The sequence below is a fragment of the Phodopus roborovskii genome, unplaced genomic scaffold, assembly GCF_943737965.1.
Source record: "Phodopus roborovskii unplaced genomic scaffold, PHOROB, whole genome shotgun sequence".
Classification (NCBI taxonomy): Eukaryota; Metazoa; Chordata; class Mammalia; order Rodentia; family Cricetidae; genus Phodopus; species Phodopus roborovskii.
Window position 1 is genome coordinate 3,718,027 of NW_026126550.1, and position 27,928 is coordinate 3,745,954.

Here is a 27,928-nt window from a genome sequence, read left to right on the forward strand (position 1 = left end):
ACTTTTAAATGTGTGAGTGGGCAACTGTTGATTTATTTTCTGTTTCTTCTCATGAGCACATAAGAACTCTATGGCTTTTCCAAGACCACCTATAAATTACATTATAGTTGCTACATGTCCTGTTCTAATATGACGTGTAACCTCCCAGGAGACAGAATGAAACCATAGGAAAGCACCTCATGACTAGCATATTCCAGGTACAATAAATAGCAACCTTCTTCATTGGTTAGCAATGCCATATTTGTTTCATCCATCTCCTATTTCAACTTTGTCTTGTTTTACTGGTTTTGTGTTTACTGACTTATTGGATCTTGCTCCAATTCCAGGTTCAGACATCATTCAGGTTCAGGCAGCATTCAGACATCTTTAGTTAATCCATTAGCTAAAACATGCAGGAAGATAAGGCTAACAGCTGCCCCTGGGAAGAAGAACCAATGTTATTAAAACTACAGCCACTTACTTCACCCAGATTTAAAACTCTGAACCTTTTGTGCCTCATGGACTCTACCTCAAACTCAGGATGCATTTACTGCCCATGTGGCCAAAGCATTGTGCAGAAAAACCCTAAGATGTCAGAACAAAGTTAGTGCTTCTCACTGAAAATTCTCTTCAACCTGCATTGTTCTATGCCATAATGTTTTAAATAATATCTACATCACACATATCCAAAATTATTAAAGTCTCAGTGTCAGTCAAAAATATCTAACTTTTTCCATGGGTCTATTTGATCCATCACTGCCTCCCAAATTCACATGCAGATGCCAAGATTATAGTAGATTAGATAGCTTTTCAAACTGCTTTGACATATATACAAAATATTTTATTAAAATATATGTCCATTGCTTTGTGCATATTATTCTGAAGTATGAATTATTTTTGTGTTTTCCACATCATTTCCTTTAAAGTTTTGTTTATACCATCAGTATTGGGTTAGCAATTAAAAAGGAAATAAAATATCTTTTTCATAATAACACAGAGCAAGTGTAAAATGTCTGCCTAATAGGCTTCAATTGGTTGCAAGTAACAGAACTTATATTGCTGTCAACAGTGAGAAGAAAAGTTGGCCTCGGTAACTCCACCTGCTAAGCTTCAGACTTGGATGTATTTGTTGAGTAATTACCTTCCTGGTTACAGACCACCTCTCAGAAGCAAAGTGTTTCCTTATGCATGTTTTGTGAACAAGGAAACATAGCTGATGATTAAATTAAGAATTGTCTTCAGACTGATTCTGATATCTTGGAACAGGAGCTAGTCAGACCACATGGCTATATAGGGAACACAGTCTGCTATAGGATCTCAGCCTGTAGCCTCCACTCTGCGGACTAGGATGACATCAGCTCCTCTGAAGCATAGTGGGAGAGGGCTGGAGCACCTCAGTTATGAGAGCCCTATGAGCAGAGAGGACTTGGGCATTGATGTCAGACAACCAGACTACTGCAGACTTTCCGAAGGAAAAGGGGATCAGAGTACAAGAGGACCCTGTTCTCAGGGATTTTTAAAGCACTGCCATCTCAGATCCAGTGGGAAAACAGTACTGTCTTTATTTCTATGTCTCCTGAATGTTCAAGCTCTGTGGATATGTTCCAAGCCCCCCCCCCAGTGGATACCAAAAACCTTGGATGCATTGATCCTGCATATGATGTTTACTTGTGCATGTGCAATCACATGAATAGGCACAAAAACATGTACCAATGACAATGTAGTAGGTTGTGTGATAGTAGGTTGTGTGAAGGAGACCCATTTCTCCTACAATATCTTCCTGTGCTGTCTTCATCTTTCTGCTAGTGATGATGTAAGACGATGCGATGCCTACCTGATGAAAGGAAAGAAGGTACCAACATAGCCATTGTAATATGTGGTGCATTGCTGGGCTTCTGTAAAAGGACTGTACAAACAAGAAATATGTACTTTGACAGTGACTTGAGAATCATGGTGACTTTTAAGTAACTAATGGGAGGGTAGTACGTGCAGTACAGACATGCTAGAAAAGGAGAGAATTCATATCCTGTGTTGAACTGAGGGAGATGACACAGGGATTCACTATACCACTCAGAACAGTACATTTAAACTCATGAACATTTTCAGGTATTTTTCAATTTAGTATTTTCCAACCACAGTGAGTACAGGTAACTAAGGCTATGGAAAAGAAAAGTGAAGAGAAAGAGAGAAATATTTTTAAATTGTGTGTGAGCAATTTAAGAAGCAGGTATGAACTAGATAAGTGCAAAGTGAATAGACAGCAAGGACACCATTTCATTGAGTGACCAATGTCTATAGGCCAGAAGCATGGTGTGGAGGGAGACTCAGTCCCAAGAGGCTTTTCTGAACAGTGCTGCTTGCACCTAGTTGCAAGCCTTCATTCACGGTTTTGGAGATGCCTGGGCACACAGCCTCTCTCAGCATCAGAGCCCTCGTGATGGAATTTATTTCCTGCACTACCACCACCATCCTCCTACAGCAGATAAAACAGGCTGATCTCCAGATCTCCATGCTAGAGACTGCCTCTCTCACCTTTGAATGAACAGAGGGTAGCTGAATCCTCTGTGATGCCTATGCTGGACAGTAAGCAGCAAGGCTCATAGTACTGGAAGATCAAAACCTTGGTTTTGACATTTGATGCTCTAATGTCATTGTCCTTGTGCTTCACATCAATGAACCTCTGCTGCCCATAGGAACTGACTGCATGATGTCTCTAGGATAGGATTGAAAGATGATTTTATGGAAGAGGGCATTGTATTTATACCATATCTTTAGTGCTTTGCAAGTTATTTGTGTGTATCAATCTTGGTTTTCAAAGTACATTCACCAGGGGTGATGTGATCGATGAGGGTTATTTATTTTACATGGACTTGGACATTCTCAGTGGTCCCATATAAAACAGGAAGAAAATAGCCAGCCACATATGAAAGAAGAATAGCCTTTGTGATTATCATAAGACAAGGTCATGTATTTCCCAGAGTTGCTCAGATTCCTCTGAGAAGGCATCTGACTCCAGCTGTGTTGATGAATGACTCTTCCCAGGGTGCCTGCAGATAGGGAATTGGGGGTGACATGGAGACCAGTTAGCCCCTTTGTATACAGGAGTTGCTTCCAGGCGTTTCCTTTATAAAACCTGGCCCTGCGTAGCCAGGGTGGCATGCAAGGTGGCAAGCCTAGAGATAAATGAGATACTCATTCTAGTCCATTATTCTACAAGTACATGGGAAAGGACCAAGCCATTGTGAAGGTGACAAGATATGTTTTCTAACTCTTTAGCTATTTGAAAGCAGGGCAGGCTGTTTTGGGGACAGTAGTCATCAATTCACCTGTCAGTAGTTCTCCGAGGAGAGTGGCAAATGGTTGACTCAAGAAGAAGCAGATGAGTTGATAACTTCTATCTATAAGATTGAAGAAGCTAGAATCTCTACTCATTAGCAAAATGGAAAATGCCACAGCCTTGTCAGGGTCTTCAATGTGGACTAGTACCTACCATAGGTCAGTGGTGCCTTGCTCACCTAGATGTGTGTGGAAATGCTCAAAATCAACTGTATTTATAACAACTGAAATCAGCAATATCTCCAAAGCCATGTGAGTCAATTAAAATCTGTATTCTGGGATTGAAGAGGATTTATCTGTTAGATGACATGTGACTACAAAGACAACAGCTACTCCCTTATTGTGGGCATTGCCTTCAAGAAAGAAGATGGTGGTGCTTTCCATGTTGGATGCCATCTCATGCATTTTACAGGGAAGATGGCTATAGCTACACAGTGGAGTCCTGGAGGAGAGTCCCCCTCTGAAGACATGTAGCAGGAGTTCACATCAAGGCATGCACCAAGAGGTCTGCTAAGGACATGTGACTGGCCCATTTTAAGACTTCTGATTGGAATGGCACATAGATAATGATGGTAATGCATCAAACCAACTGGATATCATTCAACCATTGCCATGATTTCACTTGTCAAATGTCATCAGTTGACTACCAAAGCTTTCTAAAAACTGAAGGACACTAATCTCAGTGCTAAACAAACCCAGAACTACATTTTTATAGGTACATTTCCAAATGTCTTATGTTCTCTACCCCTTTACAACACTCCAAGTAAATCTCAGTTAGGGGAAGTCCACAAAATAACCAGAGTATCAAGTGGCAGGGATGCACACTTGTTATACCAGTAAAAGATGCTCTTACCTAACACAGAATGCCTTACCTGTTCCATCCCTTCATTTCTTGGATTTCCTTGGTACTCATTTGTTATTCAAGTATTCATTCCTTTTTTTCTTGCTTACACCCTCTTCTTCCTAATTAGATGGCCATGTCTTCTGTCACCAGAGTCACACTCATCAGTGTTCTTCAGAAATGAGCAAATAAACCCAAGTGAAGGTCTGAGTGTGGGTGATGTACAGAAGTTAGAGTTTAATGTGTGAGCTTTTTTTGCTAGCTCTGGAGTCTTAGCTTGTCTAAATTCTGGATCTGGTTTGCATTGTCTTAGGTACTGTGGTAAATCTTTAATTCTCTCTGTGCAATGAGCGACCTACTGTTGAGGATACCAGTGATCTGTAGCTGACAGGAACCATCTCTTCCAGAAGGCATTCCTAACTTGTAGGCAAAAGATGCTGACAAGAGAGAGCTGGTTCTGACCACAGATAATATGAGGTTACAAAGAAAATGCTATTTTCATATGTGAGGATATGCTGTGGAGGTTTTGGGGGGGAAGAGGACCCTTGATGACCTTACTTTGTGCATTTGAGTTTGTCAGAGAATGGAAAAGGAACCTCAGTCTTCCTTTTGCATGTTGTTTTTAAAGAGTTTACTATTTTATCCCTTGAGTGAAAACAGTAATTTAGCTAATTAATGTTTAAAATACACTTCACATTAAAATATGCAAAACAATTCCCTAAGTGCTTCAATTAATTTTCCAGATAATTTTTAGAGAAATCTCAATCTTGGAGTTACTTCAAAAACCATTGTTAATAAGAGATTTTCTAATACCTTGTGACTATTACAAATGTTTTATTATTTCTTCTGAAAGAAAAAGGAGCCTATGAGACATTGAATGAAACATTAAATAGTTTGAGTTAGATTAATGGATGTTTAAAAAATCATCACTCCTTTGCTACCAAAAGAATTGAGTTTTAGCTTATTTTAATTTTGTACACAAAACAGCATACCACAGTGCTGGTGTGCTGAGCTGTTTGCAGAAGTAGCTTACTAGTTAGGTTTATGTTAATTTAAAACTATCAATGTGGTGCCCATTGCTCTTGAAATGGGAACCCTGTTCCTCTCTAGTGTCTTCCTGTTGCTTCTCAGAGGACAGGACAGACATTTGGGTTGCCTCCTTCTTGAAGTACCATATAAATCCATGCTGAAATGAAATTTCTGTTATCCACTTACTTGAACGTTCTCTCTGAGATGTTCTTAGCCACTAAGGAAAGACTGACTTCCAAAAACTTCACAAGTATCTTCACATGGATGTTATTCAATAATTCAGTTAAATTTTTCTTTAAAATCTGTGTTGGCTATGTGGCTCAGGGAGAAAACACCTTGCCACACAAGCCTGAGGTCCTGAGTTCAATATCCAAATACCACCTAAAGGTGAAAGGATAGAACTAAGTACATAACATTGTCCTCTGGTCTCAACACACACACACACACACACACGGGGAAAAAACCCAATTTTTAACTTTAAAGAATCCAACTGAATTTTATAGTTCAATTAGTATTTTGTTTCTGTTAAGCATATTTCAGTATCATATAACAGGTTAAACTCAGATATTCACTATTCACAGCTATCTAGCAAACTCCTGTAGAGACATAGACTCTAAACATGGTAGAGGTATGTGATCCCTCATATTGAATGTACCTTTAGCACTACCAACTCATTCTCTGGGCAGTCTCTATATTCAGCAGGGTTAACTTATAGGCTCGTGTCATGTCATCAGATACAGCTAATTCTAATGATTCCTGAAAGGAGAACACAGGGGAAATGAATCCAGCACCAGCTCTTCCTGTCAGGGCAGTGAGATATGTAGGAGTACATATCTATGAAAACATTTAGAAGTGGCTGTCCCACCTAATGTTTGCACAAACGAGTTAGACTTGAATTGTGTTTATGTTTGTCCAACACAAATACCTCCTAGGAAGCTATTAGGAAAAGGTAAATATGGAATGTAAAGCCTGGAAAATGGTGTCTTTTCAGCTAACCACAAGAGTGAAATAAGATAATGGATTTGCTAACAATCACAGAAAAATGGTATTATCAAGACAGGCTGGGCATGGGAGCTTTGGTATTATTGACACGAGGATTACCATTTGTTTTGCAGCTTACCTAGAACTGGGGTGTTCTTTCCCATAGCTCTGTAGCTTGGAAGTCTGGGGGGGGGGAATCATGGAGTCCCCTTTATCTATAAATCCAAGGATAGTTCTGTTTGGAAAAAAAGGTTTTCCATCGTTAAGATTCATGAGGTTTGACTAAGAACACAGATAATTTTCCTGATCTGAAGGTCTTTCAATTATCATGCCTGAGAACCTTTTCAGTTTACCAGGAGTGAACAGCCTAAAGTCCTAGGTATTAATAGATGGATGTTGAGAGGCAGTTATGCTGCTGACTATGACCATGGCTGAAGCACCTTCACAGGCTAAGCTATCACTGTATGTATAGTTTCAAGCTTGACTAAAGCCAGCCAGTGTTGAGATAGATGATAGATAGATAGATAGATAGATAGATATAGAGATAAATGATAGTTAAAGATATGTCTACATATATATATACATATGTACATATGTATATATATATGTATATATACATATGTATATATACATCCGTGTGTGTGTGTGTGTGTGTGTGTGTGTGTGTGTGTGTGTGTGTGTGTGTGTGTCTGGTATACACAGCTCCAACCAGGTGTATATAGTGATCAAATTTGACTCTTGTTCCCAGAAAGCAACTGTTTGCAACATGTTTTATTTTTTTTCTCATGATTTTGTGGAGGAGCAAGATCAATCATTTCAAGAAGACCTTGGTTCTTGAACAAAGTTATTTTGTTAAAATATTGATTGATATTGCTGTTGTATTCCCATGGGAATGTAAATCTGATTAGCAGAAGGAGATACAAAACAGTTTTAACTATTCTAAAACTATTCATTTATGTGCTGATTTGTTAAGTTTTTTGTTTGTTTCTTTGTTTTGTTTTCAGATGTGAGTTTGCAATGCAGACTGAAGCTTAGCTGCCCCTTCCATCCTCTGTCCTCTCTCATGTGTGCTTGCACAGCATGTAGAGCAAAGGATGGCAGAGACTCTAATGAACTAGCTGCTGAGCTTACTGCATGCAATTCTTCTTTGGGTTTCCTAGCCTCCTCTTAGGCAGCAGAGGCTCAGGAAACTCTGAGGCCTGCCTCATGACTGGCCACAGCCAGAAAATGCTCAAACTCCTCATGCTCCAGCAAGAGTCTGAATACACCCTGTACACTGTGGTGAGATCACAGTCCAGTTAAATGTCCTGCAGCCTCTTGTCTCAGGTCTGTGATCCCTTATACCTCATCACCTCTACTCATCTGCTGCCTCACCCTTCCCTCTCCCTCCCCTGCTTGAATCCCCTCCTCTCAGTATGTCTCCAAACTTTATACACTTGAAGCTCATGCCCCTTCCTCCAGATGTAGGAATGTGTAGTGTCTGGACAGAGACCTGCTGAACCTCTTTGTCTTCTCCTAGACCACTAATCCCCCACCTCTCCCTGGATGCCTGCCCAGTACTGTCTGCCCCTCTGGCTTCTGTCTGTCCAGTCTCTGATCTGAGTAAAATGTGGGTCTCCTTTGCCTAGCACTTGATGACTTGATTCAATTCTTGACTCCTTTGTCCCACTTCCCCATGCATCACAATTGTGTGATCACATTAGATATCATCTCACTGCCATAGGTCACAGCCCAGAGTACTCATAAAATGAATTAGCATGTTTAAAGAGAGTGAGAGGAATATCTGGGGAGGAAAGCATGTGAACCGCTTCCTGTCTGACCTCCTTCCTGCAAACCTTCTCTGTGAGCACCATTAGCAGTACTCAGAATTTCTTGAAACTGAGCTTGGTTACCCTTCAAGGACAGATTACAGGAGGATGTCATTGTCATTTATATGAGAGGTTAAAGCCTGATGGCAGGAATCCCTCAGAGACACTTCATCTAGAGAAGGGAAATCTGGTAATTTAAGAGTTGCTTTCAGTTGCCCGGGATAGACAAAGGTCATTAGATCATGTAGCCTAACATAGCAGTTGGATGAAAACACATGACAGGAATCAGACTGTGAGAAGACAGGATAACTCTTCACCAGCAGCCTTGAGGAAATAGGGGATTGCATCTTCCTTTTACACTAACATGTGAGACTCACAAGTTTCCAAGGTTGGCAGGATTCTATTGACTATGTGGTAGGAAATAACCTAAAAGGGCAATGACATCTATACTAACTCAAATACTTCTTCAGGCTCTAACCCAACCCTTGGCACATATCAGTCAGGAAACGCACACTGAGCTGCCCTCATCCTCAAATATCTCATTATGGCCCCCCTGCAGTTGGAGGCCCCTGGGAGATAATTCAGACAAGGGGTATGAGCAGATTCCTTGCTGGGAACAGAGAAGTGAGTGACCAGTGACCTCTGTAGCCTGACAGAGGGTGGTGTGCCTGCTTCATCTTTGCTGCATTTGAAAATAATCTGATTTTCCTTTCAGTGTCTTATCTATTCTCTGGTTGCACAAGACTCACCTCCTTCTAAGAGGTAACAAGATGTTGGTGGGGGTGGGGGTGGAGGTGTGGGGAGGTGGGCATGCTTTCCTTACAGCAGACACTTACTGAATTGTCAACTTGTGCTGTGGGGTCTGCATTTCTCGGGGGGTGGCGTTACATTTCAGGTTGAAGTCAAACAGCACAATAAGGTCCTAAGGTATCACCTGAGCTGGGAAATTAGTCTATGACCCTTGAACTTTACTTTTTATTAAATTCAAACATACACTCATTCTTGAGGTGCCTAAATGTGCTCATCTGAGTGGTATCACATGGAGTCAAATCATAGAAACTCAGTGTGTTAGGGATTCTGCATCCATGAGGGCATGGGGTGACAACTGTGTGCATAGTAGCTTTTTGAGGGCACCAGAAGGTGCTGGAAGAACTACAGAAGACACAGCCCTCAAAGTGTGATGACTGCTGTGAAATCTAACATCTAATATCAGTCTGCATTTACAAAGGAGCAGATTGCACTTTAGGGAAGAGTGGCCTTTGTAAGTGGAGATTTATCTAGTTCTCTGGTCCAAGCCCTGGCCACACCAGGGTCTTTGCTTATCCAACAGTTTTCACCTTCATGATCAAATGTGTAGACAAAATGAAGGCAGATGTGTAGCACTTCGTTTCTCATGTAGCCTTGATGTTCCAGCACAGCATGACTCAGCCTTGTAATTTGGCTGTCATTTCTAATGTTATTTCTCTAGGGGAAAGATTTCCAACAACTGAAGATCTGGCTAGCATGCACATTTCACATCCTATAGCCTTCCTGGAACTTTCTGTTTCTGGATTGTAGTGCAGTCAAAAATTTGTCTTGGATATAGTTCCCATTGGCAGGTATTAAGAAGACAGACTAAGAAGAACACTTAAAAGGTAGTTGAGTCATAAGCCCTCTGTCCTACTTTGTTGATCATTTCATGGATTGATAAATTGCTATGTTAGCAGGTTTACACATTATATGAGGTTGGGCCTATTGAGAAAAGCAGTTAGACTATCTCAGTGTCTTGTATGCTGTTATGGGAGTCTGTGGCATACACATCATTGAAATAAACCTCACCCCTGAACCAGCAATTCTCTAAAACCATGAGTTTAATAGGCCTTTCTGGTATGAGGAGATGTCTCTGTCTGGAAAGAGCTTCCATTGCAAGCATAAAGACCTGAGTTAGATACATAGAACTCACATTAAATCAAAACTGAGTATAGTGGCATTTACTTATAATCCCAGCCCTGGGGAGACAGAGACAAGGAGATCCTTAGGACTCCCTAACATCAAGCCTAAACTACTGGGTAAGTTCCAGGGCAGTGAGACCCTATCTACAAAGAAGGCAGATAGAACATGAGGAATGGCAGCTGAAGATGTCCTCTGGCCTCCAACATACATGCACATCCATGCAAACGTATATACAAAAGAAAAAATAAAAATACATAAACTTTTCATTGTCAGTTAGCAGTCTGTAGCACTTAGTTAAGACAATGGAAATGCACTACAGCAATAACCTAAATGTAATGGATATGATTATAACAGGTGCATGAATCAGAGTCACATGCACCCAACTTACTCATTGGACTTGATATGCCCTCAGTAACTTTCCTCCAAAACCCATTCTAGTCACTATAAAGGAGCCTACGATCCTCTTTTACAAAGATATACATGTGGATCTAATTTTAAAAAGTAGTTTCATTGTATCTGAATTACGTTCAAATATAAAAATTTCATTTTTCACTTGAAACTACTATAGCACTATATGCTTGTACATGTGTCTTCTCTTATACTCCTTTTGGATGATGGTAGCATCTCCAATATATTCTTCATTCATCATCCTTGAGCTTGCTTAAACTCTTCCTGTTAGAAATGGTGTTTATCTGAGAGTATTGAATGCTTTGAAATCAGAACTTTATCTGTGTTCTGAGAATGCTGAGTTTCAAGATGGCTCAGTGCCTCAGAGTTGGGTTAATTTGAATTGCATCCTCTCAGCCATAATCAGTGTGGTGATTTGAATGAGAATGTCCTCCATGGGCTTAGGTGGTTAAATGCCTGGACCCCAGTTGGTAGTTCTGCTTGTGTAGGTTCAGGAGGTGTGGCCATGCTGGTAAATATGTGCTGGGAGCAATTTGAGGTTTCAAAACCACCCACCATTTCCAGTTCCCTTTCTCAACCTCCTGCTAGAAGTTCAAGGGGTGAGTTCATAACTCTTTTCCAACCACCATGCTTGCCACCTATGAGCTGCTATCATGGACTCTAACTCTATGGAACCATAAGCCCAAATAAACTCTTTTTCTATAAGCTGTCTTGATCATTGTACTTTATCACAGCAATAGCCAACAAATACGCCCAGCAAGAGGATCCATCTATTCGAGTCTTATGGTCCTTTCTCTTCATGGCATATGTGCCCAGAAACATATCTTATCCTTCACATCAGGTCAACACATTCTGCTTTGCACTATTCTTCAGTACTTGCTTTAAGAGTACCATTCTCTTTATTTTTAATGCCACTGACAGAGTCAGAATGAGGTCCTGCATTTTCTATGACCACAATGTTTGTCTGTGTTGAAGCCAGTTAGTTGCTCTTGTACATTATGGCATCCTGTGATAACAGACCCATACATATACTGTCTGTGCTGAATTCAAAGAAACATCAAGAGGTATAGAGCACAGCCATGAATACAGGAGCAGGTATATGGGTCAGCTTCTAAGCCAATAAGCAACATCAATTTTGAAGCCCACATTCTCGGGAAGAAGGCAGGATAGTTTCTGGGTGTCTTGCTGGGGTCCTGTTTTGCCAAAGAGGGACATGTTTGAGTCTATGTCCCCTTTGCCACTGGTTGGCCCTGAAGTTCTTCAGCAACTACCCTAGATCTGGCTATGTCTGGTGTGATTTGTCTGTGTCAATCAGCATTGATGAGAAATATCTAGGAACCATTTTTCTCTGCTGTATATATCTCTTGTCCTCTCCACACTGAGTTTCAGTAGTCCATGCCACATCCAAAATCCAGTTCCTGAAGAGCAGACAATCATCCTTACATGAGGCTCCCTTCCAAGATCAAAGCCTGGCCTGCAGAGTATGTTCTGATAGACCTCTCTGCTATGATGCCACTAGGTAGCCGGTTCTGTCCTGTGCTCCAGCAGGCTAGACTCACCACACTTTGTGTACATCAATCTTCTTTGTTTGTCCGGGCCCCTGTTAGGTTTCCTGACAACTTCCAATGTTTGGGGATATTATTACTGCTTCCCTACTCCAGGTTAGCGGCTGCCATGTGACTCTTCAGTAGGTTGAGGTCAATCTAGGTTAATGTCATTGTATGGGGGCTCAGTGGTTAAATCAAAAATATATTGTGATGTGAGGTGATTTTGAAGATTCTTTCTTAGTATTCTTGGTACAATTAGCCCCTCTGAATATTATCTGAAAAGCTGTGGGAGCATAGATTGGTTTAGAGCTGGCAAGGCAGTTCTCTAAAACCTATCATAGCTTAATTTAATTAGATTACTAGTGGTACTGTTTTTATTTCTGTAACTTAATTTATTTCAGGGTTTAATCCAACCCTTCAATTAACATCCCCATCTCCAGAAGCACTTGTCAAATTAGCTTTTATTAATTGCTCTCATCTTGAAGCTTCTGCCCTCCATGATTAGCATTCCCATTCTGGTGGATGGTGTGGCAAGGGATGACCATTGACCTGGTAATGAGTTTAACAGTCAAGTCCAGATGGCTTTCCAGAACACAATCTCAGGGTAACCAGCATCCCATTTTCTTAGTCACTATAATCCCAACTTTTCAAGGGACTCTCTCACAGATCAGGTACCCCCAAAACTTACATAGCAACTGAGGAAAAGGGTTGCATTTTCTTTTATAATAAATTCCAAACTATTATATTTTGCAGTTTGTACATGGATCACTTTTAAAAATGTGCCATATATTCTCTGAATAAATCGAAAGAAAATGTGGTTTACTTTTAACTTGTTACTTACAATATTTTTTTTTTTACAAAACAAGTAGAATATTATCTCTGATAACTCTAGCTTGTGTTGGCAAAACAAAACAAAACAAAAAACCAACTAAGACAACTAACTTCAAAGAAAATTTGTCAACAAATGACCTTTATTATTGCTGTTGTTCTTCTTTATTCCCTCCTTCCTGAATCTGTTTGTTCACCAGGCTTCTCTTCTTTCTCAGAGTCGGGGGCTTCAGATTTAGATGGGCTTGGGGAAACTACAGAAGTCATGCTTTTCATTGGATGCCCTCACTTCCCCACACCCAAATTATTGGGATCCACAGACACAGGTCATATAAATAATATAGGAAGCCACAGTTGGGATGAGAGAACATTGACTCTACCACAAGCCTTTCAAGCTGAGGATACCTGGGAGAGCCCACAGCCTCTGAGTTCTGATTCTTCATCTACAAACACACCTCTGTTCTCCACATTTGCAGGACATTGAGAAGATTTTAAATTCTAGCTTTTCGTTTGTTAAGACTATTGGTTAGAATGAATAGCATACTTCCAGGAAGTGAAGGTCTCTGCTGGAACAGGATGTACTCACTGAGTCAGCATCATGAGGAGTTGGAGATCAGCAATGTGCCTTGTCCCCTGGTCTCCTCTTGGGACATACTGCTTATGAAATGTTCATATCAATGGCTACGGACAGACCAGTGCTGGAGAACTCAACTTCAGCTAAGAGGTTCAGGCAGCAGTATCCACAATCCAGTGGTCTCAGGCAGTGGAATAGAGGCAAGCAGCTCTGGGCTTGAAGCAATAAAATACTCTTGATTTGGAAGCCAAATGAGAACACTATTAAGCACCATCCTTGTAGACATTACTTAGACTACACAATAGAAGGCCCAAGGTCACAGTGAGCAAGACCAAACATGCACTTATATTACCAACCTATTGTTCTGAGCCTCAGATGCCAGGCTGAAATATCCATGAGGTGAAGAAAAGGCCCTGTGACATTTCCACTGGGGGAAGAAAGGCAGCAGGTATTGTCTTCTTTGCTGAAATTTTATAGCAGTTAACTCCATGGGGAGAAAAAAGATGGTCTTAGCAGAAGTTTCCCTTCAGTGGCCCTGAATTACTCACTCCATCATCAGACACCACCATCAGCTGTAGAGCCTTGCAGAAGGACACCAGGCCTGGGACCTGGCTTCACTGCCCACCAGCTAGAAAACTTTGGCCAAGTTTTTAATATCTTTGCTTTGTTTTCCTTGTCTATAAAAAAGGAGCCAAGAGAATTAATCCCTGAATGTTGTTTCACTGTTGATAAAAATGATTGGTAGTTAGAACATTTAAAACAATTCCTAGAGTGTGTAGATGGGGTGGTATTTAAATTCATAGCAAGGTGCAGAGTCATCCTGCCTTTGTGTTCCCACTGAAGTTGGAGTGAAATGCTACCTTTAAAATGGAGTGTCTAAAACAAGGCACAGCTCCCCCACCCCTACCACCCACAACTAAGGTGGACAACAAAAACACTGGTTTACACAATTGGAATAACTTAAAGCAGACCTTAGCCTAATTGTAACAGTTTTTCTAATCTCAGGAAAATGTCTTTGGAGTTTTTTATGGGGTTTGCATTGAGTTCATTAGTAACTTGGAGTGGTAGTAACACCTCAGTGTTAAATCTCCTGATGTAGGAGCATAAGATCACTTTTCAAGTTTTAAGTTTATGGTTCTTATAATTATAATTCCTTAATTAAATATTTTAAATGCTTTATTCATTGGTTAGTATTTTGTTACTGAGCTGACTATTCTACTCCTATGTCTTTCAGTCTTTGTGATGTAATTGTTTGTTTGTTTGTTTTATTGTCTCCCTACCAACATTCCTGCTCTGTGATTTGTGATGCAATTGTAAATGAGATTATATCCTTAACACCCTTTTTAAGCTGTTCATGACTGGCATGTAGAAACATAATTGGCTTCCCATGCTCATTTTCAGTGCTCAACTGCTGTTCAATTTTGCTAAAATTTTAAGACTTTCTCCATATAAGCTCATGTCATTTGTGAGCAAAGATCATTTTACATTTTCTTCTATTTCCAGTTTGATGCCTTTTGTTTCTTTAGAGACAAAACCTTCAGTCTTTCTCCATTGACATTAGCTGCAGAATTCCACATGCATGTGGTTGTTTCGTAGTTTCTATCAGTGGTTTCTTTGCTTTAATCATGGAATGGTGTTGGATTTTGCCAATGCCTTTCTTACATCAGTTGAAATGATGAAGTTTCCTTCCTCCCTTTTAAATACAGTGCAGGGAACTGATTGACTTTTCTGGTGTCAAGCCACCTTTCCTTTACAGAGATAATTACCACTTTGTCACGCTATATAGTGGCCTTAACACATTGATGAATTCCAGTTGTTTTTGTTGTGTTTTGTGGTAAACTTGGTCGGTGTCCATTAGAAACACTGGTCTTTACTTTTCTTCTCCTGGAGAGTCTCTTTGGCTTTGGCACTAAGAGATACAGATCTGAGAGGACACATTTGGAAACACCAAATTTTAAGATTTTAAGAGACCTTCATTTTTCTTTAAATATTTGGTAGCGTTTACCAGTGAAACTGTGTGGTCTTCTGTTTTCCTTTAGATTTGGGATATTGGCTATAGCCCAGCATCTTTACTTGTAGTAATATCCACCACTATACCTGAATCACTAACCACATCCTTCTGGGCATGGTCACAAGTGTACATGTGACCAGGGATACGGATTAGATTTTGGGGCCCGGAGCTCTCTCTTGCTGCCTGCTCGGGTTGTGGATAGCATCCGGGTGGGAGGTTCAGCATCATTTGAGTGGGAACCCTGTACTGAGTCTAGTGAACCTTGGTTCCCATGCAATATTTACTAGTTAAATAAATGTCCCCACTTTCTACATCATAATGATTCAGTCTCAGAAGATTGTGTGTCTCATAGGAACATATCCATTTCATATAATTTATCTAATTTATTTGTGCAAAATTTGTTTAAAGCTTTCTTCCAGTATTTTTTATTCCTGTAAAATCAGAACTATGTGCCCCTGTTTGATTTCTGACTCAAGCTATTTGACTCTTTTTTTTTTTTTTTTTCATTAATAAAGCTAAAATTTTGGGTTTTTTTTTTTTAAAGTCTGTTTTTTTTAAGGTCACATTTTGAGTCCACAAATGTTCTAGGTTGTTTTTCTATTTCCTCCTTCGTTTATTTTTCTTGTTTAATATTGATTGCCTTCTTCCTTCTTCTAGAACTTGATTCCATGTTTTTCTTCTTTATTTCATCAACGCATAATATTGGGTTGCTGTCTGTATTCTTTATTTGTCTCTGTAAACCTCCCACTTAGCACTATGTTCACCTGGTTTAGGAAAATGGCATACTTTCCAATGGGGCACATTGCAACCTAGAAGGGCAAGTGTGAACACTTGAGGCTGCAACTCTGATCTGTTGTGCAGGAAGCAGCATAGCTAGGAGCTGGCCTCAGGACAAGGAGAGTGAGCCTCTCCTTTAACTTTGACAAGCTGTGCACCTTAAAATGTGATTCAGGTACCTACCTCCTGTGCTGCTGAGAGATGTGTTGTGCAGAGCTTGGCATAGTCTACCATTATAGCAGGAAGGTGGATAGAGTGAGCCCAGGCTTGGAGGCTGGCCTCTCTCTGCTCTGCCCAGAGAAGTGCTTCTGCTGCAGCTGCTTTTCAAGCTGTCCCCTGCCCTTGTGTCTCCAAACAGCCCCAGGCTTCCTGCTCTTCTCAATGAAAAGAATTGCTTTCTCAGCTCCTTTGTTATTTATCGGCCTCCGTTTAAACATTCCGCCATGTTCCCTATGATATTTCAAAGGCTAATATTCATGCCTTTGTTTATTTAATGGTGCCAGAGTGTGAATATTTTTTAATATGTGAAAATGAACCCAAATGTGCTATTTAAAACTACATTTTAGCACAGCCTGATTTAGTTCACAACCCACCAATCGTACAAAGAGCTATTTTAATCTTAATTATCTTGATTTTCCTGCTACTACCACATATGTAATTTTCTGGAGTGGCATTTGAAGATGAAAGCAAAGGTAGGTATTCAAAGCCTTTCTGATTGTGCCTTCCCAGGGCCTGTAAGTCTTGATTAGCAACAGGCGCACTGTGCCAAAAGAAGCTAGCAGATGAAGCCTACAGCCCTACACAGCGGGCATTGCAAGATCTGTACTTCTCCTAGTGTTCAGCTTAAGCCTGGGTTTCTCTATGCTGTGCTTTCTGTGGAAAACACCCATACACTGTGTCCCCTACAGCCTGTGGAGTGATCCATCCACACTTACTAAGGTGCCTGTGGACATGGGCCAGCTCCAAATCCAATTTCTTGTGTTTTCTTATGAGGACAGTGTCTGTTCTGTCACACTGAGGGTGACAGGAGCGCTATAAATCCTTCACTATAGCTGACAAGTGAGGCATATGCTGGAGAAATGGAAGGGGGCAAAGGACTTGCACACTTCTCAGGGACAGGTGGAAGAGCCGGGATTGTCCCTGAATAGAGCTCAGATGGAAAAGCATGCAGAGTGTATTGGCTCTGGAGCCCACCATCCACCCAGCTGCAGTGCTCTTCAATGCTCCTGTGTAGACTTGCAGTAGACAGAACCATTGTGGCCAGTGGGAAATGAGGAAAGCCCAGCCTTGCGATTTCTCTCTGTTCTAGACAAGACTGCATGTAGTACTGAGAAACCTGAGGATTGCCACAGAAAACCTCTACTGGAATTTCAATAGGCATAAATATATTTTTAAATGTTTTTATTAAACATTTACATTATGTTGTGACCAAAACCTAAAAACAAATTTTTTGGAAATGCTAGTATGAAGCTACTACTTCTAAAAAGTAGTGCCAGGCCTCTTCCTGGTTCCATTGAGTGGAATAAAACCCTAGACAGGACACATAATATACAGAGTAGCTCTGAGAGGAAAAAAACAGGAAACTGTTGATAATTTCTTTGTAACTACCAAAGAACACCTGGCAGAGCCGCAGAAGGGAAATGTCCTTTAGCTCTTGGTTTCTGGGGGTTCAGTCCATAATCGCTTGTTTGGGGGCCCATGGTGAGGCAGAGCTTCATTGGGGATCTGCAGGCAAGGCTGCTTGGCTCACCACAACCCCAGAGCAGAGAAAGAGATAAACCAGGGACCAAATATTCCCCAAAGAGTCACCTCTAGTTACCAGCTTCCTGTAGCTAGGTCCTAACTCCTAAAGTGTCCGCACCATCTTAAAATAGTGCCACCAGCTAGGGAACAACTTCTCAGTGTATCCGTCTTTCCCAGGGTCAGTGACATACAAACCATAACAAAAACTGACTAAACAGAGACCTTGGAACAGAGAGGAACAAGTATGCAATTGCTAGGGTTCCTTCTGCCTCACTTGCCCAGACTTGGAGCAGAAGAAGCCATGTCCAGGAAACCCCAGAACTGTCAACAGGAAGACTCAGAAGAGTCCTGTGCAAAAAAAGTGTACCCTAGTAAACCAAAAATTATCTATATAATGACTATTCAACTCAAAACAGAGCAATCTTATTGATCTAGGAGATTGGAGACAAACCTGCAGCTCAGTCTCTGAGGGTGCAGGGGAATATGCTATACAGGATCTGAGGATCAGTTTTTGTGTAGAGGGGAGGAGCCAGCTTTGTCAGTCCCAAAAAATTTGGCTGCTTTTATTGTTATTAGTATTATTTTATATGAACTGCAAGGTGAGAGATAAGCCAGGTTATTTTGCAACCCCTGGCTCCAGTGGGTATTGCCGGCTTACCAGAATTCCTTGGGTCACAGGTTTCTTGAAGTGTTAGACCTGTTTTATGGTTATGGTTTCAAGATAGAGAATTCTCTTGAGCCAGGATTTCTGCCTTTGTTAGTCATGGGAAAGCTCAAACATTCCTCCCAGGTTGGTTCACAGCAGACAAGTACATGGCTAGGATTTTTACCTTAGTCCAGGGGGAGCAAGGCAAGCCAAGAGGGAATTAGATGTCTAGGACACTTGGCACCCCCTTCCCTGCTGAAACAATGTCAAGAAAATCATTTAAAACAGAATTTTTGCCTAAGACCAGAAGTCTCATAATACAAAACTTCCAAGATTGCAAAAGAGAACCACCTGTCATGCCAAGAACCAGGGATATCTCAGAGACTGCCAGACAGTCCTCAGGTGCCAACATTGAAATTCAGAAATGTTAAACTTATTTGGAAAAGATTTGAGGGCAGCTGTGGTTTTAAAATATATGCTATAAAAATCAAGTATGAATATATTCTAACAAATGGAAATATCGCAAGCACAGACAAAGAATTCTAAACCAATAGAGGATAGAAATAAAGAAAACAAAAAAAAAAAAAGATGTAGATGTATAAACAATTACTGCTGAATTAAAAGCTTCACCAAGGAGGTATAAATGAGAGCAGAGGGAGGGGCTGTGGCCAAATCTGTGCCATCAAAAAAATTGTCTCTATGAGTAACAGAGAGAACACAGGTTGGAGGAACAGTAGACTCAAGACACAAATTGAAGTGTAGTGCCCATGACCAGAGATCTGAAGGAGAAAGGATGAAAGAAAAAAGGAGAAAGCATGAAGAAATTATGGCTCAAACTTTAAAACTACAAGATTGTGCATCTGAGAAGTGAGTAGAGTCTGAGCAGAAACACCCTAGAAAGCCCATACCAAGACTTGCCATGATTAAAGTTCAGAAGTTCAAATAAAAATAAAAATATCTTGAAATCAGTCATAAAGGGGTAATAAGAGATTACAGAGCAAGATCATCCAGATTTCTTGAAATTTCTCATGAATGTGTTGGCAGAAGGAAAGAAAGATGGCATTACCTTACAGAATCCTGGAGCCATTGAAAATACCTTTCAAGAATGAAAAATGTCTTTTAAGCTCTTTGTTAATTATGGGGAATTAAGATAAATGGTCATTGGCAGGCATACCTGAAAGGAATAGATGGAGAATCTCTCTAAACAAAAAGTAAATGATAAAAGCAGGAACCTAGAAGTGTCTGGAAAGGGGGTAGGGAGATAGAGATTGTCAAATATCATGGTTGAAGCAAACACCATACCACTATGCTGTATGAGTCTTGATGTCCAGAGAGAAAATGTTAAGCCAAATGAAAAGCAATGGGGAGGAGAAGCCATGTGGAAGCAGATGAGGATTCCATGAGTCTCTGGAGTGAGCACAGTCACAGCAAAACTCAAAACCCTTCAGACAAATAAAGCAAAATGCTAATACCCCTCCCCCTCACCAAGCAACATTAATCAGAAAGGAAGCAGATAGAAAGAAGATAATGACATCACACATCCCATCAATTGGAAACTGTGTGAGTATATCACTCGAAAATGATTTACATAGACACAGATACCACCCAACCATGTGATGTCTACAGAAAGACTACCCCAATTATCACCTCACAGTTGGGAGTGAAAAGACAGAAGAATATACACCATGTGGCTCAGGTCAAAGGAAAGCAATGGTGGCTGCTATCAAATCAAGTAGACTTCAGAGCAGAGAATGCTACAGCAGGAGGGATTGTGGGAGAATGAGCAACCAACCCCCTGACCAAGGAGACTTGGTCAACACAAACATATTCACCAGATACAGAAATACAAAACATATGAGATTAAAAGCTGATGGAGCTGACAGAAACAATCCAACAGCAACACACCAGAAGCATTTCTGGAGCTCTCCACTGAGCAGTAGTTTATAGAAGATTATCTTGAAGGAATGTGGGGAATATGACAAAATAAACCATACCAAGACTATGAAACAACCACAGCAAACTGATAAGAACTGAAGTAGTTTAAAGCATGCTCTCCAACCAAATTGGAAATAGTAATCAGTAACCAAAAGATAATTTCAAGCCAATTTCTAAATCATTGATGTGTCAGAGACATATTAAGGCAAATCACAAAGCTGGCTCTCTGTAAATACCATTAACTTTGACAAGCCTGAAAACAGACTCACAAGAAAGAAAGGACATAAATTGCCAGAACCAGGAAAGAAAAAGACCCTGATGGAGCTCAGCATATGTAGAGTAGATGACAAAAAACAAGGGGAACTCCATCAAGGTGAAGCATTGTCTTCCCCAAGAAAGACTGTTTGGGCTAGATGCCACCACTGAAGATTTCTACCAAATACTTAGAAAGATTGAAAACATCCCTCCAAAATCAAGGGAAAAAGGAAAGAAGGAGAGAAAGGGAGACAGCCAGGCAAACAGACAGAAAGATGATTTTTGTTTCCACACCTAAATTCCCAAATATTATTTATAAATGTTTGTTTTCATTTAAATGGGGTTGGTTATAAATGGTTAATGACAACAACCAGTCTCTTTTTTAAGGTAAAAAGGGGATTATGGTATAGATATGAATACTTTGTTTTGGAATGGATTTTCATTTATTGATACAATTTAAGGTCAATTTTGTGATATGTATATTTCTCCTCTTATTTAGGTATTGTGTTTATATAGCTCATTTAAAAAATGTATAATGTAGTACAGCTTATAGATAATTACCTAGAATAGTCAAAACTTAGAGTTAAGATAGTTAGGTTTTTGAGATGTATTTGAGATAAATAGGCATTCTTCAAACCTTTCAAAGACCTACAGAATATGGCATTTAAAATGGTTTGGGGTTTTTCTTGATAGTGAGACATAAATGCTCCTGGCAACACCACCTGCACCAAAAAGGAAGAAGGAAGATGGACATCGAAGAAACGCGTTATGAAGTTACTTCCAATATGGCAAGACTAGCCATTTGAACATGATACTGCTCTTGTCTGGACTGTTTGACTTTGTGCTTTATAAAAATGGACATGCAGGACCCACAGAATAGTGACTGCTGATTCAAGATGGACATTGCAAGATGGACAAGCAAGAGTTCCTGCTTCATGGAAGAGTCTACCAGACATTCTGCAGGACACAGAGAAAAGTGACTGACAAACTGCCAATACAGAAGACAGTTTAAAGTTTCCTGCTTTGCTGAAGAGTCTGCCAGACACACTATGGCCTATGGGCTGAAAATGGAACATTACAGAAGACCTTCGGGTGATTGACCAGGCAGTGGGTTGTCTCTGTCATTTCTAGAGTTTATATACTATCTTTCTATGGACTTTGAAAGAGTTGAAGACAGATAGTTATGGTTATAGTTTTCCTTAGTTAGGATTAAAGATAAGTTACATAGACTTTAGACACACAAAGATAGGATAGATGATGGAATATTTTCTTAAAATCTTGCTAAATCTTAATGGACTAAATATTGTTAACTGTGATTCTTAATAAATGTTGTGTTATATATTTTGCTATGTTAAGCTTAAAACCCTTCCTTTTATTTAGACAGAAAAGAGGAGATGATGGGAGATGTCATTCTGTATATGTTTCTCATACTGGTTAATAAATAAAGCACTGTTGGCCAATAGGAAAGCAAGATAGGCAGGACTAGGAGACGAGGAGAGAGGAAGTAGTAAGGAGGAGTCAGCATGGGGAGACTGGAGAGAGCAGAACACCAGCCCGCTCTCCGCTAAGATGAGACCACGTGGAAATACTTAGATTAATAGAAATGGGTTAATACTTAAGACAGAGCTAGCCGATAAAAAACAAGTAACTGGCCAATTATATCAAATACAGAGTCTCCATGTGTTATTTGGGGCTGGTGCGGCTGTGGGACTGGTGGTGGGGAAAAACTATTCGCAACATAGAGACAGAGAGAGAGAGAGACAGACAGACACATACACACACACATATACACACACACATACACACACACACACAAACACACACACACAAAAACACACACACACAAGAGAGAGTGGGAGGCACAAACATCGCACCAGCAAGGGCACATTCCCTAGGAATACATGAATACAAACAAATTCTGCAAGGTGGATATGATCAGACCAGTTCCTTACTTTTCTGTGTTGGAGTCCATGACCTTTTCAAGTTGCTTATATTGATGTCTTTATCATCATCATCATCATCATCCATATCATCATCATCCATATCATATCATCATCATTTTTATTGTTATCACAAGTTCTAACTGTGTAGTTCAGGCTAGCCCATACTACCAGTCTTTCTGCTTGAGCATCCTGAAAGCTGGTGTTACAAGCAAACACACTAAACCCAACCAACCATTCATTCTTTTAACATAATTTCCTCCTTGAACATAAGCAGTTGCTCTGGGGTTGATTCTACACCATCTCTAGGCAACAAGGCTCTTTATGCAGAACAAAGTTGAGAAAGTGTTTTATGATCACTAGTATTCTCATTTGGTTCTGTCTTGGGTTTTTTTTTAACTCCCCTAGTGATTCTGTGCTGAAGGTTTTGATATTTTTCTTAAACATTGGTTGCTCTCTTTTTTGCTGCCTTCGCTTTTGTTCTGTAGCTGACCCTCACAGCCATTTATTTTGAGCTATTATTAAGGCCTCTCTGACATTTTCATATAATATGTTCTAACGTGCTCTGGAAACTTGTTGTGGGAGGCAATTAGTACTCTCCCCAACTACAGTACAACATTCACAAAGCCTTGTTGGGTGTCTGATGCCATGGTCAACCACTAAGCATTGTTTTGTGTGTCACTGTATGACATGCTTTAGATAGAGTCCTTCAAGAAAAGACACATCATACTCTTTTGCCCAGCAGTTGGTGTTCTATGTGTAACTTTTATCCATGCTTTTACCCATAGATCTAAAGTTATGAAGTCATCCTTATAGCCTCTGTATCTTGAGCTATTGCAAATATGTGTCATGAAAATTCACCCCATCAGTAAACTTGCTGATTTTGTTTTCAAATGTAAGCAGTCTACAAGGCTGCCTTTAAAGCGGTCATGTTTTTGACCACTCCTCTGGCACCCTTGTCTGACTAAATGGACCGTGAGGCAAACTCTTCTCAGAGAACTGGGAAGCAGGTGTCAACTTGAGGGTTTTTTCCCAACATACTGAGGAGGAGAAGTACAGAGTAAACATACAACACAATGGGGTATACTGATATTACCACACACACACACACACACACACACACACACACACCATAACAGATTCTCAAGATTTGAATGGGAAGAGGCTATGTGTTTGGCAGCCACTGGCTGACTGTTGTGATTTCTGCATAGCTGAGCATCTGCACAAACTTCCCACTTCTTTTCTCTGTCTTACCTGAGCCTCTGAGAGGCTAACTAAGCACACAAGTGTATAACATTCTGCAACAATGTGCTCCTGCCCTCCAAGGACCAGACCACTATCCTTTGGGTTCACAGTTCTATTCCTTTCATGATGTCAGAGACTTAGGCTACAAGAATATAATGATCTCTTAGAAATTTTTTTCTCATAGTTTATAATTACTACATTTAAATTCTAGAAATTTAGCAAGTTCAAAACATGAGAACATAAATTGTGATGGACTTGTTAAAAGGAATGTCAGCACTTCTTATGGTCTGGGTCAAGTTAGAAAAGATGAGCTAGAGAAACTGCTGGGGACATGGCTGGAACTTCCAATTCCCACCAGCATCAAAACACTAGTTGTTTTACACCTGCTTTGTGCATGATTTTGGTGAGCAGCTATGGACACCTAACAAAGTTAGGAGGCTGATAAAAAGGAGGGGTTGTCAAGTCATGTTGAATGGGCTCCTCACTTCATGGGCCTGCTCTCTGTCTGCCTGTGAGAGGTACAGGAGAGAATGGAGCCAAGATGTGGTGACAATCTCAGCAGGGATCTTTGACATATGTCAGTGATATTTGGGGCATTTGTCTAGTTCCTAGGAAAAGAATATAGTATAACAAAAGATAAATGACAGGACCAGTGCAGAGAATGTCCAGGACACCCTGTGTATAGTGATAAGAATCAATGGAAATGTGAGATGAGCTGCTCCTGACCTCCCTTTGTTGGATGTGTGAGTGTATGTGTCAGAGAGCCAGAAAATCTAGTCTGCCCCCATCATCATCATCCTTAAGCAAGACATTCATCCCTATATCATTACAATGATGGCTTCAGATCTTCTGTTGGCTGGGGTAACTGTACCTGAAAACTGATTACTGAAGTTGACAAAAATAACTTTTCCAATTTTATAACTGTTTCTTTGAATATGGTCTTTCTATGCCCTAGACTACTGTGAAATATTTAAAGCACATATATACTCCAGTGAGTGAAGAACAGATTATCTGTTGAACTGTTTTATTATTTGGTTTTCTTTACTTGCTGCCTTTAAAAACATCTCTGTCTGTTTAAAGACAAAAAGCAAGAGAGATCTACCTGCTGTAGGTGTCCCTGCAGTTCCCTAAAAACCCCAATCCTTCTAATTTATTCTATATAATTTGTGTGTTCAGACTTAAAACCGCGTACTTTGCCTAAAATAGCTAATGTGCCAACTACTTACCTATAGTTAACCAGAAGTATTATAGAGCACTTATTCAAAATGAATAATATTTTTTTTCTAGTCAAAAACATATCTGTGCAGCTGGCAAGGAGAAATGCTGTGCTTCACTGTGGATTTTGCTCTGGGATTCACCTGCTTTGACGGTAAAACAAAGGTAAGATATAGGGAGCCCCTGTAGACCCTATACATGTTACATTGTACTTAGAGAAGTGTGAGAGTAGATAGCTCCCATCAGCTGTGTACTGTGCCAAAGGTCTGCCTCTACAACCTGTCTTCCTTCTCCATAGTTTCGGGGTCCCTGGGTGTTCACAATCCCTAGAGCCCACACAGAAAAACTCCAAACTCCAGCAAAATGGTGTTTGGAAGCTATGATTCACTGGGGGTCGGGGGAGCACAGGATGGGTTTTCTTGATTTCTCTGAAGGAAAAAAAATCCCACAACACTAAAATATAGTGAATAGAATCCCAACCATTGCTTAAAACCAGAGTACTTTTGGAGAGAGTAAGCTCCATGAGTTGGTAGAATGTACCCATGAATGGAAAGTTGCCCTCGATTCCAGCCTCATTGATTAAAGCCACTTGTCTGAGCAGTGGGAATCACTGAATCATTTCCATCTGAGGGCTCTACTGATAAGAAAATGTTTGCCAAAGGGAAGAGCCCATGTTTTATCAAATAATATTTATAAAAATCTGCTTTGCTAATTAAGAATGAGTGCAGATTGAGAAAGTATGCTGATGATGAATGCTTCAGTGAACAGAGGATGCCAATAGATTTTATTGAGATCTCACTGGCTTTCATTAGCAAGGGCAAAGCATGGCAACACACAGCAGACTCACAGGCAGAAGACTGGTTTCTGATGTGGGGAGAGCTTGGGCAAGATCAAGGGTCCACACACAATGGATCCCATGGCTCATAGGGAGCTACTTCCTGTGGCTTCCTTTGCAGAAAAGCAGAAAAGGATGTCTTTATTGTCCTCTTAGGCTAGCTGAGTCCCTTCTGATTGAATGCTGCCAATCTGTTCTTAGGAAAATCTGGACTGTTGGGGTTTTTTCCTGTTGCATGAAGGTTCAGTTTGATGTTGTGCCACTTGACATAAGTGATGCTATTCTGGTCTGGTCTGGTCTTGTCTGGTCTTTGGATCTTCATGCCTAAGCTTATCCATACACATGAATTCATTAACCATAAAATGGTTACTGTCCCTAACCAAAATAGGAGTTCCAGAAACCTGATTTCCACATATATTTTCCTGGTTCAGCTTCTACCTTTCACTGTTCCCAGAGCCCACAATGAGGAAGTGAACCCTCATGGAAGGCTCCTAATAGCCAGCAATCATTTTCTCATAGTTATTTCCAATCTGCTGTATCTAAGCCTCTAGGGCCACTCTCTTCTGTGGCCCAGTCTCTGCAACCGGTTGGTAAGTACTTATAGACAGTGACTTTGTCTAGGAGTCTTCCCCTTGCTGCTCCTTCCGCCAAAACAAAGATTTCTGCCAGGACAAGTCTGCCCTCTAGGGGACACATGGAGGTGTCTGAAGAAGGCTTTTCATTTCCAGGGCTCTTCTGTCCCATCTGGAATGTCCATGATGGAGGCCTTAAGGGCTGCTCAGAACCTGCCATGAGCAGGAGAGAGCACCATATAGAATTATCATATCCAAGTACTCTGTGTGCAGAGGTAGAGAAATCCTGAGACAAAGATAGAGGCTGCTTTTGTTACACAATCTTGCCTCCTGAAAACTCACTAAAAATGTTGTCCCTTCACTTCCTCCCAGGGAGATAGATTATTATGATGTTCCCCAGTATGGACTCACACAGTGATTGTAGCAATAACAAAATGCAGTTGCATAAAATTTTAATATCAATAATGTATTTTAATTCTGCATCCAACATCAAAGGCCATCTAGAGTTAGTGAGTAAATGACTCCGATTCCTGTCAAAGGTTCTTCAAATTGTTCCACTTTGTTGACCATGGCATAGGACCTGTACTTGGAACTAAAATGCTCAAGAAGTCAGAGCTAAATACTCTTGCTACATGTTTCCTTTTGGAATGAGTGTGATGTCAGAGCATCTACCCTGAAGGAAGGAGAACACTCTGTGTAGTCTCTGCTGCTTCCTCTGCGATGCACACAATCTTGCACTTCAGGACACCACATTTGAGACATTCTGGATTATTCTACCCTCAGGGCAGGGTTGATCTACCTCCACAGAATCTGTGTATCTTCCCTGTCATTTGGCAATGTCCTGGAATTGATCTTGGCCAAGGCCCGTACCAAGGAAGAGCAAAACAGCACACAGTCCTGCTGCCTGCTGGAGATCCCACTGGTGTTCCTTTGAGCTCTTTCTTGATAGTCTTTCTGTCAGTGCCAGAATTAGCACAATTCACACAAGAGTCTGCAGAAGGCCTTTTGTGACTCTACACGAGTATATTACCATGTCTACCTACTCTCCAATGTGCAGCCTGGACAGGGCAACGCTGCCAGGGAAGGTCTTGATGTAAACTCCGGTTCCTGGTAACCTGGAAGGAAGGGTCTAGTATTCTTTAGCTCCTTTTCTGTTTCTGTGAGGATCTATGGGAAGTTCTGAGCTGGTCCCTTGCCCTTGTATGAGGGCTGAGCACATGGTGGACAAACTTTCCCTCTAGTGTGGGGGCTGGCTTATCTGGGATGTTGAGTACTTGTGCAACTATAATTGATGGTGTTACATTACCAACTAAGTCATTCACCAGCTGTCATCTTTCAATTTTGAATCTCTGCCTGTTTCCTGCCCTCCTTTTCCCCAGGCAATGTCTCTGGTTTCCAAGGCAGGCCTAAAATGGGGCTCTGAGGATACTTCTTGCCATTAAATCTAGCATCTTTTCCATAAAATTAACCTAACAGTTGGTAAATGGTATT

General features: G+C 40.6%; 1 protein-coding gene across 1 annotated transcript in view; it reads left to right on the forward strand.

The window, feature by feature from the left end:
• Sntg2 (syntrophin gamma 2) overlaps positions 1 to 27,928 on the forward strand; it is a 196,301-nt gene that overhangs the window by 153,098 nt on the left and 15,275 nt on the right. Inside the window, exon 15 of the mRNA XM_051201296.1 lies at positions 25,103 to 25,195. Within this exon, the coding sequence (XP_051057253.1) occupies positions 25,103 to 25,195 (93 nt within the window). The remainder of the gene's footprint in view (positions 1 to 25,102; positions 25,196 to 27,928) is intronic.